General features: G+C 37.2%; 1 protein-coding gene across 1 annotated transcript in view; it reads right to left on the bottom strand.

Annotated features, from left to right (window-relative positions):
* The window catches only part of LOC136849174 (uncharacterized), a 110946-nt gene that overhangs the window by 68440 nt on the left and 29056 nt on the right, over positions 1–13450 (bottom strand). Inside the window, exon 3 of the mRNA XM_067122285.1 lies at positions 5601–5846. Coding sequence (XP_066978386.1) covers positions 5601–5846 — 246 coding nt within the window. The remainder of the gene's footprint in view (positions 1–5600; positions 5847–13450) is intronic.

Raw genomic sequence — 13450 nt, forward strand, 5'->3', positions numbered from 1 at the left:
TCTAGAAGAGCACCTGTAGCAATACACAAACTGTTGCCTCTGATACAAGGCAACAGTTGCTTTCCACTTGATTTAGGATAGATTCCATGATACCTTTGAAAATCCCCTTACTGGGTGGAGACAGTTGACCATCTCCAAGCAGTTAAGTGTAGGATGAGGAAGTTAGTGGAGCTGCAAGGAATTTGGTAGCCTGAGCCAATTTCTCATAAATGGAAGAATATGAGACACCTACCAAGAGAGCTAGAAAGTGCAAAAATCCTTCCCTCTGAGGCTAATAAGACTATACAGGAGTCATTGAGCAATTCTCATACTCAAAATTTGTTCAATACTTTCCTTAGAGTAGATAAAGGGGTAAGGCATAAGTCTGAATCACGCCAAACTTGAAGAAACACTTTACCGCTTAAGCCTGAGGATCCTCAAAGAAGTAGTAGACTAGTCATTCCTGTTCATTCACATGTTAATAGGTCCAGATTTGAATGCTCCTCTAATTCTACAGTGACTGACAGACTTGCAGATGTAATAACCACTCTGTAAGGTTGGTTTGCCCTTCCTGAACTCTCAATCACCAAAAATGTTGTCCTTCAATAGAATGAACTAGAGAACCAATACATATTATGTTCATTTCTGACCACAGATAAACCTACTAGGAATCTTCGATGGTCATTTCCCCATCCTGACATCTCATAAGCTTAGGCAAGTGTAATGTTGACCATTCTATGATGCATTTCAATCAATGTAATGACACTAATTCTTCGTTTTGTTACAAGACGGACAAAAAAAAAAAAAAACTGGATGTAGGTTTACAAATAAAATTGTCAACTCTTAGTTTCCAAGTCCCTACTACAGAACCTGGCGCAATCATGGTCCTGAATTTACTTGAAAAGTTTAATGAATATTTGCTGTAAGTTGTAACCTGTTATGCTGAGACTGCATTGTAACTGAGCCTGATTATTCTGAAAAATTCTCCAGTGAGGCCATGTTTCCTTGCAAAGAAAGCCATTACCACCTACACAGCTTCCTTTAACCTGTTAAGCGTCCTCCCGGATGAGCTAAACGCATGAATCACGCTTTTTCTTGCAATTAGCGGTCATATCACTGATGATAGTTTTCAAAGTTAATATTGATTTTTATGCTTATAATTCGTACTGTAGTTAAGAGTAGGAATTTTATTAAATGATAGGATAAAAAACTATTACTACTACTATTATTTTATTTCATAAGACTACAAAATACTGAATGAAAAGTGTTGTACATACATGCACTATTATTCTTTGTATGCCAATCTCTAAAAAGAGGCTACACACAATCCATCTATGTACTCGTGATTGTGGAGACAAATGTTCTACATTCTCATCTAGAAACTGATTTGCAAATCTGTTTGTTTCTTTCATGAGGTAATCAATGAATCCTCAACTGAAAATTTCCTGCATCAGCAACAAAAGTAAAGGGATATCCTCTCTCTCTCTCTCTCGGAGTCAGTCACTCGGCATCTTCACTTCCACTATTGGAAGCAAAGTTTGTTTCTTCAATATCCTCATCATGGAGGATTCAGAACTAGAGCTCTCATCATCAAAATATGTCTTCAGTATCAGACACCTCATCTAGGATTTGATTTATCTCACCTGAAGACATATTCTTTGTGACATTCACTGAGAACGACGTCAATGCCGTGTTGTCTCTGAAAACGCCTTTGGCGTACTGAAAAAAAAAGTCATCTAGGCATCAAGCGACCAACTGAAAAGAGTTGCCAGGAGGAAATAAGTCATCAATTACAGCTTACGTGTTCTGAGAGTGTTACCAAAATGATGTTTCAACATTTTCCATACAAGTAAACGATTATTACGGTGCTGACAGCTTGAAAAGCAGAGTTAAAGTCTTGAACGTAATATCCCGTCGAAGGCGCTACGAGTAGATCACAGTAAACGTATTATTACGTGGGTGACGCTTAACAGGTTAAGGGCTAAAATTCTTCAAGATACAAGAACAGCTTATTTGCCTTCTGACAGAAAATCCTGCAAATTGAAAAAGTATACCATCTTCACCAGATATGAATGGACTGAGAAGGAGTTAGGGTAGTTGACTGAAAATCATAATGCATGGAGACCGAGTTAGGTGAAGCAACAGATCTTGGCCTTTGGAATACTGCTAATATAAAATAAAATGATAAATTTGTAAAGTAATTTGTATTTTTCCTAACATACAAACCTGAGGTCTCTACATTGGGGATTTACTTTCAGTGCAAGCTGGAGCCAGGCATTTAACTTAAAGCAAGGTGGATATTGGTAGCTGACTACTGATGGAAAGGGAGGAATCTCCTCCATCCGGATGGTACACGTTCACTTTACCTTTTGGCCCAGGAAGCTGAATGAGAGGCAGCTAAAGGTGGAACACTTATGTAAGGACCCCAGGTTTGTATATTAGGAAAAATAAGAATTTTTAAAGTAAAATGTATTTTCCTAACTATACAAACCTGAGGTCCTTTACATTAGGAATTACTTACGGCGAAGCTAAACATGGCCGTTAAACTCCTGAACAAAGTGGTTAAGCAGTAACTAACATCAGGTAGGCAGGAATACCCGCCTGCCCAGATGTAAACATTCCAATTTGCCTTTTGGTCCATGTCCAGATAGAGGGGTGGCATGAGGCGGACATGAAATGCAATGTAAAGGACCTCAGGTTTGTATAGTTACGAAAAAAAAAAATTTACTTTCAAAAACTGAGATTTGTTCCGACACAATATACAAACCATCGGTCCTTTACATTAGGAAGACTCACTGGTTGAAGGGAGGAATCTGAGTGAGAGTCTTGAGCTGACTGGAGTTATGCACACCTGGGCTACTCCTCCTGGTTGAAAGAGCAAGGAGGAGTACCGTGCCTCTGACATATTGATCGGAGTGTAGGAACTGCAAGATCAAATGTCAGATACTGGACCTTCAATCAAGCATTAGCCTAACTCTTTCCTCATATTTTGAAGAGGAAAGAAGGATGGAGGAATGGAAGCAGACCTCCATTCTCCACCATGGGGAAGCTTGTGCAAGATGACAGGATACCAAGATGATTAGCTCTAGCCGGGCTGGCATTTTCCCGAATCGGGAGCATGGGAGAGGAAGTGGGATGGAAGTTTGGTGAAAAGAACTGCCAAGACCCAAGAGGAATAGATACTTCTCCTGAAGGAATCCACTCCCAGGTCTCGGCAATGTCGCTGCCAGCTCCAGAGACTCTATAAGTATCATTTCATCCAGGCATCTGCAGTAGAAGAACTTCCTGGTCGATACTTCTTTCTTTCTCTCTTCCCTTCTGCCCTCCTCCCTTAAGGAAAAGAGGGTGGAAAGAGACACAGTTATGCACACTTTCCTAGAAGGGAAGAAGAGGGCTGTGTTCTGTGATCTTCTTCTGAAGCCAGGGACTTCTTAGGAATAAAACAATTGTCTCCAGCTGGCAGTCTTGACATCAAAATGGAAAAACGTGAAGCCTTTCGAAGGAAGCTCTTCAACTGCACCAGCACCCACTACCGTTATTGGTCTGAGCAAGACATAACTCCAACACCATCACCATCTCCTGCTAGAGCTAATAATTCTGAGTACACTTACCTGTGAGAGCTAGCCCTAAAGCAGAAGAACATGACTTTTTTTACTATTACACATTGGAGAATAATTAGTGCATTTATTTGTTTTGCTGTATTTACAACCAAAAATAAAGAATGTCTATGTTTTACCGTCTTCACATCCAGAAATATGTTTATTTATCTGGTACTGTATTCACAGCCGCTGAAGTAGAGGGTGTCTATTTATTTTTTTACTGTATTCACAACCAGTAATAAAGGATGTCTATTTATCTTTTTGTTTGATTTAGCACTGCATGAAACACTAGATCTACCTACTTACAGACTATACTTTTCAATAATCCGCTTCTTACCTTAGGAAAATGGCCATTCTTTCCTCAACTGAAAAGCACGTCACTAATTGGTGTTTTGCTTTCTTATGTAGGGTGCAGTCAACTCCACTAACATTTTAAATTGTTCATTTGTCATTCTGAGGAAGTCATAAAACTTCTCTGGATTGTTTATCAAGTCTGGGAATAGATTTCCACAGCTTCCAGACTCTGGCCTTTTAGCATCAATCCCATGAATCCATAATCTTTGATGCCTATGCATATCCCTTCGCCGTCTCAGCCACAGCAACACTGATATTTCAGCTTGATTCTGACTTTCTGACTAAGTCAGTGAGAACAGTGCTGATTCAAAATGACTCAAGTCATAAGACTCGTCTTGACTTGACTCGACTCGACTCAACTCGCTTGGTGTAAACACAGCCTAAGGGCATGGGTTACATAAAACACAATTACCTTAGCATATAGCCTTAAAGCTAGGTCATCATCTCATCCAGCACAGATTACTATTTCATCTAGTCCTAGGTTACATGGTCTAGGCTAACCATTTAGTCCAATGATGGGCTGTTTGGTAAAAATTTATCACTTAATATATTTAAATCATGCTTAAGTGTATAGGCTTATATTAAAGGAAATAAAAAAATTTATTAACATGTAGCCTTATAACTAGGATAAAGATTTATATTTCCCAGATATTGTTATTACCTTATCCTAGGGTCTTTGGTCTAAGCTAGGCCACTTAAGGGTACATAATCCTAGGTTATAAGCTAGGCCATTCAAGGATACGTAATCCTAAGTCATAGGCTACAAACAACATCCACTATTAATCTAGTCTAAGTTATTCTCACTTACTGCCTAGATTACTGTGGACATCGTATAATCTGAAAGGATTTTTTATATTAATAAGAAGTTGAAGAACATTTCTTTTAGTTAAAACATTTAGTTAGAATGGCAAATTAAAACAATTTGCACTTTACGAACTAACAATCAACCATGAGCAAGCGCCGACTATTGATGGCAAGAAGTGCCAGGTTTGCTTTTTACACAAATTAATTATTAATTCCAAAAGTTTAAAACTAAAATTTTAACTGGAACTTAATATTAGGAAGTTATCTTGGTATTTTTTATGTTTCCAGGATCGTCGCACATGAAATTGGAGAAAAATTTCTAATTTTTTCGGAGCACTGGTAACAATAAACTTCACTGCATTGACCAAAGAGAGTAATCCTTCTTGGTCTTTGCGTCAGGTCTGATGTTGACACGGCAGCAGACTGCGCATGCACATTAATCACTTCTTCTTCTAAGCAGGTTTTGACGATGGAAGATCCTGGGTATACAGCCTCGCTCTGTACAATATTCCATCAAGTGTTAAGTGTTTATCACTATGACACAATACCTGGCCGCATGACCAGCTATAAGAGAATGTTTTTATGTTAGTTTGGTCACCCATGGAGCTCTGGTAGACCATGGAGGGTAACTCCTTGAGGACAAAACAAGCTACTATGCTACCAAAAATGCTTTATATCTTATCATTATAGCGTAAGGAAGTAAAGCACAAACACTAATGATGGTTCTTATTCCATTTTGAAGAGTTGTTTTGTTAGTAATGCTAAGTTGTTACTGTATTTTACTGTACTTGAATCTAAAAAAGAAACACACACAGCTGATAAAATCTAATAACAAAATGCTATAAAAAAATGTATTAAACCTACCTCTTACCACCTCCTTTCTTCTTACCAAGTCCTTCAGAGTGACGAGGACCTTTTCCACCATGTCAAAACAATACGGAATATGCAAACCACTGCAAATAGATTTTGCTAACCCATCAGCAGACTTATCACTGGAGTTGGACAGAAAAAATTTTACGATTTTATATCTATCTTCCGATGAAGGGTTTAGATTTGCCCAAATTTTCCTCATGTACAAAATTCCTTGCCAGTGATTTTCTTCCTTAATTCCTGCAAGAAAAGTAAAATTCTTAATATAATTTTCAAGCTTTCACTTCACAGATTCCTCAACTTTGCCAACCAATGCAGTTGAACAATGTGTTACTTCTAATCTGCCTTACTTATTGGTATGTAATAAGTATTACCTTTGTCAGCTGAGGGGGGATACTTGCACACACCTGTTACCACAGGGGAAGGCTACCCACACTCACCAACCTGCACCACTAATCTTTCACATACATAACCCAGCAAAACTGTTACACTCAATGGGTGAAAAATACAAGATGGAAAGACAATAAAAATCAATGATCTGTACCATTAACTTTCATTATAAAAAATGTACATTCTCATACTAAAGTATAAACAATTGCATTGCATATTAAGGCGCCAATTGTCTGCCTGCTAAGTCTGGTTGACACAAGTGGTGACTAGAAAAATTGGTCACTCTTGTATCCATGTACATAAACCAATATCAAATCACATCCCAGGTTGATAATTTCTGGCATGAATCACTATGGTTACAACAACAAACAATTCCTACATTAAGACTGTAGATGTTAAAAAACTGAAGCCATCAAGAGGCATAAACGAAAGACACAGGGACACTTTTGCAAAGTTGAAATGCTGAGATTAGTACAACAAAAATCAAATTACACTCGTACTGCAAAGTGAAGCATGAGATTATTGGATCAGACAATACAATCTAGGTAATTTTGTGTTATAAGCTTTACTAACTGGAGACACATGGCATGGATTCGGCCATTGGGTACATCACTGTAGCCTTTATTGTTTTGACCTACTGAACAACCACGTAACCAGCCCTAGGACCAGTAACTTGTGAGAAGTTATTCTACACACTGTCAGGGCTTAGTAACCCCCCGGCATGTGTGCTAATACTGGCATTTGCAGTACTTGATCATATGACACAACATCAACATAGCAAACAAAAATACAAATTATAAAGAGAGAGAGAGAGAGAGAGAGAGAAACAAAAATACAAATTATAAAGAGAGAGAGAGAGAGAGAGAGAGAGAGAGAGAGAGAGAGAGAGAGAGAGAGAGAGAGAGAGAGAGAGAGAGAGCAGGAAATTATTTAAAAACTCTTTATTAAGCAATACATATTTCCAACCACATGGTCGCCATGTTGGTACATGCATTTCTTTCCACAGTACAGATCCTAATGAAAAAAAATTGATGAAATTTGTGCCATTTCAAAATCTAATGTAATGCAAAGCCAAAACCCTCTCAAGCCACTTTCAAATAAAAATTAGTGGTCTTTGATGAAATGACATAATGAAATACAAATGCTGCACATCTATAAAGAGAGAAATTATTGGAAGCGATTTTCTTAACAGATTTTCGTACAACGTATCTATGTGAAAACTTTTCAAGTATGAGAATTTTATCAAGTAATTTGTATTTTTCATAGGTATACAAACCAGGGCCTTTTATATGGGAGTACAGCGGGTCACCGCTAGACCGTGGATCAGCAATCACAGCTTCAGTTAATCACGGGTTTTTCTGTGGAACCTGTTTCCAAATACATTGCGGAAAATTCACTAATTCGCAAATTTTTCCACAGAGCAATATTCACTAATTACTGTCTTTTCATTTTATTTTCATGACTAAATACATTTTTTATTATAAAAAATGATTTACTAATTTTCAAATACAGGCAGTCTTTAGTCTGCTGCAACTGATGACTGGAAAATCTCCATAAGTTTGTATGACATTTGAGTTAAAACTAGCAAATTCTATCCTTTACAAGTAAAGAGTGGCAATGCAGTATTCAAGCATTATAGGCATTTGTCCCATATCTGGACACTCAAGAGTCTTGAGATACCCACGCAAATTCCACAAACTCATTAGATTCACTATAATTACAGATGCCAGTCATATGTATCAAATTATTTCAGCCATCATGAACTAATGATTTTGGATTTACTCTGAAGGATGCTCAGCTGTGTGCACTCTCTGCAGTTAGACTGTTATCTGGCAAAGATTTTGAAACAAAACACGAGGTGAATTAAAAAAAAAGAAAAAAAGTGCAGCAGTCAAATTTATTAAAAGAGCAATACCTCGCTGTGAGAAAAACATCAATTATTTTAAGAATATAAGTGTTAAAACAAGTGGAATCCATACCTTTTCCCTAACTAAATGAATGGAGAGTCAGATTGCAGAGTCCAATCAAAAGATATGGGGTTAAATGGGAAGGTGCCAGGCTTGCCTTCCAGATGACAAGCTCAAGGGAAGAAGAAAAAAAGTACATTATCTTGACTCAAGTGCCAGGAAAGGTACACCAAAGCAGGTAGTTCCAGTCTTTCTAAGCTTGATTCCCCAGGAACAGGGAGGAACCATCCTGATAAGAGGTGATTGTATATGAAATGAAGAAGTGGTTGTCGCAGTCATGGGCAGGCTGAACGAAAGGAACAATTATAGATCATACAATCCTGAATCGAGCTAATGTATCCAAGGGGATATAAGCAAGATATCTCATGCAAAATACATTAGTTGGATGAGAAATCTCTTTTCTCACTGAGGATAGACAACAGAAAATTATCCAAAAGGCCAGGTCATATTCATAATAACTAGCAAGAACTTCTTGTAGAAGAATACTCAACTGCAAATACTACCTGTCACAGAGGAGCCTCTGCCATGAAAGGTGACAAAAAAAAGTTCCATGTTCCATGTGGACGAAGGGAGAGCAAAAGCTTCCCCTATAAGCAAGGAAAACCCATTATTGTACCTGTAATTACCAGATTACTGAATTCTTTAACCCTAAACAGGGGCAGAGAGCAAGGTTATTGTTGAACAAGGGCGGACTGAGCACTCTGCATTCATCTCCTAAAAATCACATACAGATTCCCCTGAAAGTGAAAGATGAGGCATTCAGTAACATAGTCACCATGGGATAGCAAATCAAGCACCTTCCAAGACTCCATAACATAATTCCTCTTACAGGTCAATACTAGGTGAGGAAGTGTTGTCTCAGACTGATTATAAGCAAATAGGCAAAGAAGTTTCATAAGGTAAGGTTCCTCCAAGAAAAATGGAATGAAACTTGACAATAAGACACATCAGTTATGGAAGTGATGCTCAGAAGATAAACTCTGCCTTATTCCATTCTCAGCATTTTACTCATCTACTCTCCAGAGAATATGAGGGGTAGTCCTTGAAGGATAAGGGAACTTATAAAAAGATAGACAGTGTGAACAAGTATTGGCAACTTTCTTAATCAGTTGCAAACAAAATATGAGTGAGAGAGAGAGTGAGTTAGTTAGTTCTCAGAGTACCTGACCACTGCTTCCTCAACAGGAGGATCGTCTAAAAAATTACATCTGGTTTTGTATCCTATCTAAAGAATTAGATAGGATACAAAACCAGATGTAGGATGAAGAAACACTGCACCAGGTAAAACAAAAATATTCTTCAGGGATGGTTGGGTTTCTCAGTGACTAACAAGAAAACTAAAGTCTCACATCTAAAATATGGGATTGCTGTGACACCAGAATGTAATCAAGAAGGTTCTTTTATACAAAAGGAGAGGTATGTGGATGAAAAATGGAAAGCTCAGATTCTAACGTAATCGCCTCCCAGGGAGGAGATTGTGAGTAAGAATTTCCCAAACCAAAATGAAATGCAAAAAAAGAAATCTTTCATGGGAAGTATCTCATTGAAAACCAAGAGAAATGACCCATCACCTTCCTTAATATGAGTTGATAACCAAAACTGTAACTGACTGAAGTACGTATAGAGACTGCTAGAATATTAGGTCCAACTAGTGGTAAGCTCCCGATCAGAAGTCAGAGCATTAAGGGGCCACTAAGAAAAGGGACAGAACTGAGAAACCAGAAGAAGGCAAGTACTTATCAGAGTAAAGCATGCAGCCCTGAGCAGGTAACTGAAAAACAAGCAGATTAAATTAAAGACCAAGTGACTGAATACCCTTGATTTTGATTGTCCATAAAGCTGGGATTGTAAACTTACGACTAGTTACAAGAATGGTAAATGCATTGATTAGATGGAACACAAGCCACAACAGAGTACAGGAAGTGCTTCAACCCATGGAAATCATCCACTTCCGGAAACAGCACTGGACAAATTGGGTACTGGTGATAATTACAGGCTGAAGCTCAGCAGGGGCCAGGTCCACGCATTACGAATTCATGTATCATTTTGTGATAACATTTTCTCTGTGTTGCTTTGATCGTTTTGCAATTTTTTATACACAAAAATCATTGCAATTTAGTGTACAATGCATCGAAAAAAAAAATAACTCATTAGCTTTAACCGTTTTGCTCACAGCGCGATTTGTATACAATTATATATGAAATTTTTTTTTGCGCTGTCATATATTCCAATATTTATATATGATAATGATATTTTTTTTCATTTCTGATGGTTGCATACTAAACTTCAGGCAATAACAAAAAGAGGAGCCATAAATGAACTCTTAATCTTAAAAACTAAGCGTGCTGCGATTAAAAAAAAAAAAAAAAACTTTTTTCCGCTTCGGCGCTAACTCCCGAACGCCGCCGGTATACGACAGACACTTTTGTAAATAGAGGCTCGGCGTTTAAGGGTTAATATCAGCTAATTCTGGAGGTTCATGCAGAGTGACTTATGATAATTCAATACAAAGAGAAGCTGAATAACAAACAAGAATTTGCTTAGCCTACACTATGGTGTATCGTATACTTATAAGGTAGCCTAGCCTACATTATAATGTACTCTATATTCACATAATATCGTATTATACAAACATCAACATAACAAATATGCATCTTTTCCATGGATCTTTTAAAATACTATGCCTTAATTCACTGTATCCAATAATATTGTACTATATATATTCTTATAATGCTTTTGTATTATAAATTGCGATCACAGCGATCAATGTTTTAGTTTGGAAATCGATTATGCAGTACGTTTATTTTGCCATGTTTAACTCAGTTCAGAGAGCTTTTCTTGCTTTTAGTTAGCGTAAATGAATCTCTAGATACTTTATTTAAATGGGAGAAGGTTATTTATCGTTATACAAAGTGTTTTTAAGTCGAAATATAACTTAAATACGTCTCGTTGTGAAATTAATTCAGCTATTTTTTCATTAATAGATGATGTTGGCTGTTTGGGAGCATTTGTTTTGTGTAAAAAAAAATCAAGATTCCGTTCGCTATTTTCACTTGATTTCACCATAATACGGGCTTTATATATTTATCGTTTATCGGCGTAAAAATAGCAGTAATGTATTCTTTCATGCCCAGTAGTTTTGATTAAAATACTTTCTCTCCAATTTTAATTACAGTCGAGTTTCATCCATGTTGCCGATGCACGATAATTTATAGTCATTAGCAGCTTGAACATTGTTTTCTCAGCTTCAGCTACAACTTGCAGCTTAAATTTAGCAGTACATTTCCTTGCCGATCTTTTATCCATACTAAATAAGGGTATAATGTAAAAATATATCAGCCCTATTCTACTTAACGTCATTTGTACTAACTACGGCACTGTATTGTGTTTTAGAATAAAAAAACATACAGAACCATACTGACTTTATATCATATTGTACAGGCAGTCGCCAGTTATCGGCGGGGGTTCTGTTCTGACGGTATGATGATAACCGAAAATCGCTGATAACCAAAAACCGGTGATTTTCGGGGCTTATCAGTGCCAAAAATCACCAATTTTCGGCGCCGATAAATGGATATTGGCGATTTCTGGTGCCGAAAATTGCCAATTTTCATTGCCACACAAACCCATAAAACCAGATCGCCGATAACCAGGGACTGCCTGTACTTAAATAGGTGTGCAGACCAGCTTACAAACAATTCATGATACAAAAGGTCATTTGGAACATAAACTTGTTCGTATGTAGGGTAGTGTCTGTATTTGCACACAAGCATTGTATAAACACAAGAGTAACTCAGAAAGCAAATCACTGTAGTGGAAGGAATTCTAACTGAAGGATGGTATGGACCACAAACCCTGCAACAACAACTGAAGTTATGAATGGCAGCCAGACTTTAGAATACCCAGAACATTAAAAAATTTTTTTTTTAATCTAGAGACAAGATCCCTGACTGGACTTGCTCGTCCCACAAATCCAGAGGTATTACAAGGGATAAGCTCTTGTAACTGACCAGCAGATGGATAGAAAAACAGAACAGGAACTATTCCAAAAACTAAATATTGTGGACAATATCCATCACATTCCCACAGGGATGTTCCTCCAACTGGAGAAAGAACACTCTGCAGAAGCCCAGGAAGATCACCCAGGAGCTCCCAACCATCCCTTCCTCAGATGTCTGTATATGAAAGTGGGGATACAAATGACAGAGTAAGAACTCGCAGACAGAAGGAAGGGTGAGAGATGGAAAACATGTTCCCATTTCTCACCTGGTTGTCTCTGTTAACCAACTGATGTGATGTTGAAAACCAGTAGAACAACAGCTGAAGCAGCTGAACAGTTCATGCTGAAGCAGGGACCAAAAAAAGCTCTTGGCCAGTCTTACAACCTCCAAAAGAATCCCTAGTTTGCCTACAGCTGACTGAAGAAATGGCAAACACACTACAGGGCATGAACAACCAAGACGGAAGAGATCATGTGTGCACATCCAGTCACCATTATGGTGTCATATGAGGTGTGCAAGGGTTTCCTTGTACAGTCGACCCCCAGTATTCAAGGGGAATAGGGAACACAACCCCCAGCGAATAGCTTAAGTCCGTGAATACTTGACAACCCCTCTAAAAATGCTTATAATTGTCTATTTTAAACTTTCAAACACCAAAGACCCCCTCTCTAAAAATGATTAAAAACTGCCTATTTTAATACTGTACTTCAAACACCCAATATACCTTAAACTATCATCCTAAAACACTTAAATATAATTTCAATATTACTTTTAATATATTTTAAATCACTTTAATATTATTTCAATACCTATTACACCAGTTTAGGAGCTCAGCTACCAAAAGGGTTCGCTATATGGAGGTCCCTTGGGTACTATAAAGGGGTCCCTCCTGACTCTATAGAGGGGAGAGAACCAGTTTTTTACCAGCCAAAGCTAAAAACCTGTTTCTTTTTTCTCTCTCTCTCTCTCTCTGAGTTATTATTTAATCTTATTACATACTATTATTAAAAGTACAGTATTATTATTATTATTATTTAATCTTATCAATCTTATTATTATTATTATTATTATTATTATTTAATCTTATCAATCTTATTAATATTTGAAAATTAGTACTTATTACCTGCATTATTACAGGTACAGTATTATTATTACTATTATTATTTAATCTTATTAATCTTAATATCAATATTTGGAAATTAGTAAATTATTTTTTTATCATAAAAAATTGATTTAGCATGACAATAACATCAAAATACACTTAGTGAATATTTCTCGATGAAAAAGTCTGCGAATTTCCAAATTTATTTTGCAAATAATTTGGGGATAAGTTCCACAGAAAAATCTGCAAATCAGTGAGTCCATGAATTGCAAGACCGCGAATAGCAGGGGTTTACTGTACTCAAACACCTTCCCAGAACCAATCAGTATAAAAGAGAATCAGACAATAACAGCATCAATCCCACAGAAGGAAGAGCGAAAACAA

Source organism: Macrobrachium rosenbergii, chromosome 20, assembly GCF_040412425.1.
Source record: "Macrobrachium rosenbergii isolate ZJJX-2024 chromosome 20, ASM4041242v1, whole genome shotgun sequence".
Classification (NCBI taxonomy): domain Eukaryota; kingdom Metazoa; phylum Arthropoda; class Malacostraca; order Decapoda; family Palaemonidae; genus Macrobrachium; species Macrobrachium rosenbergii.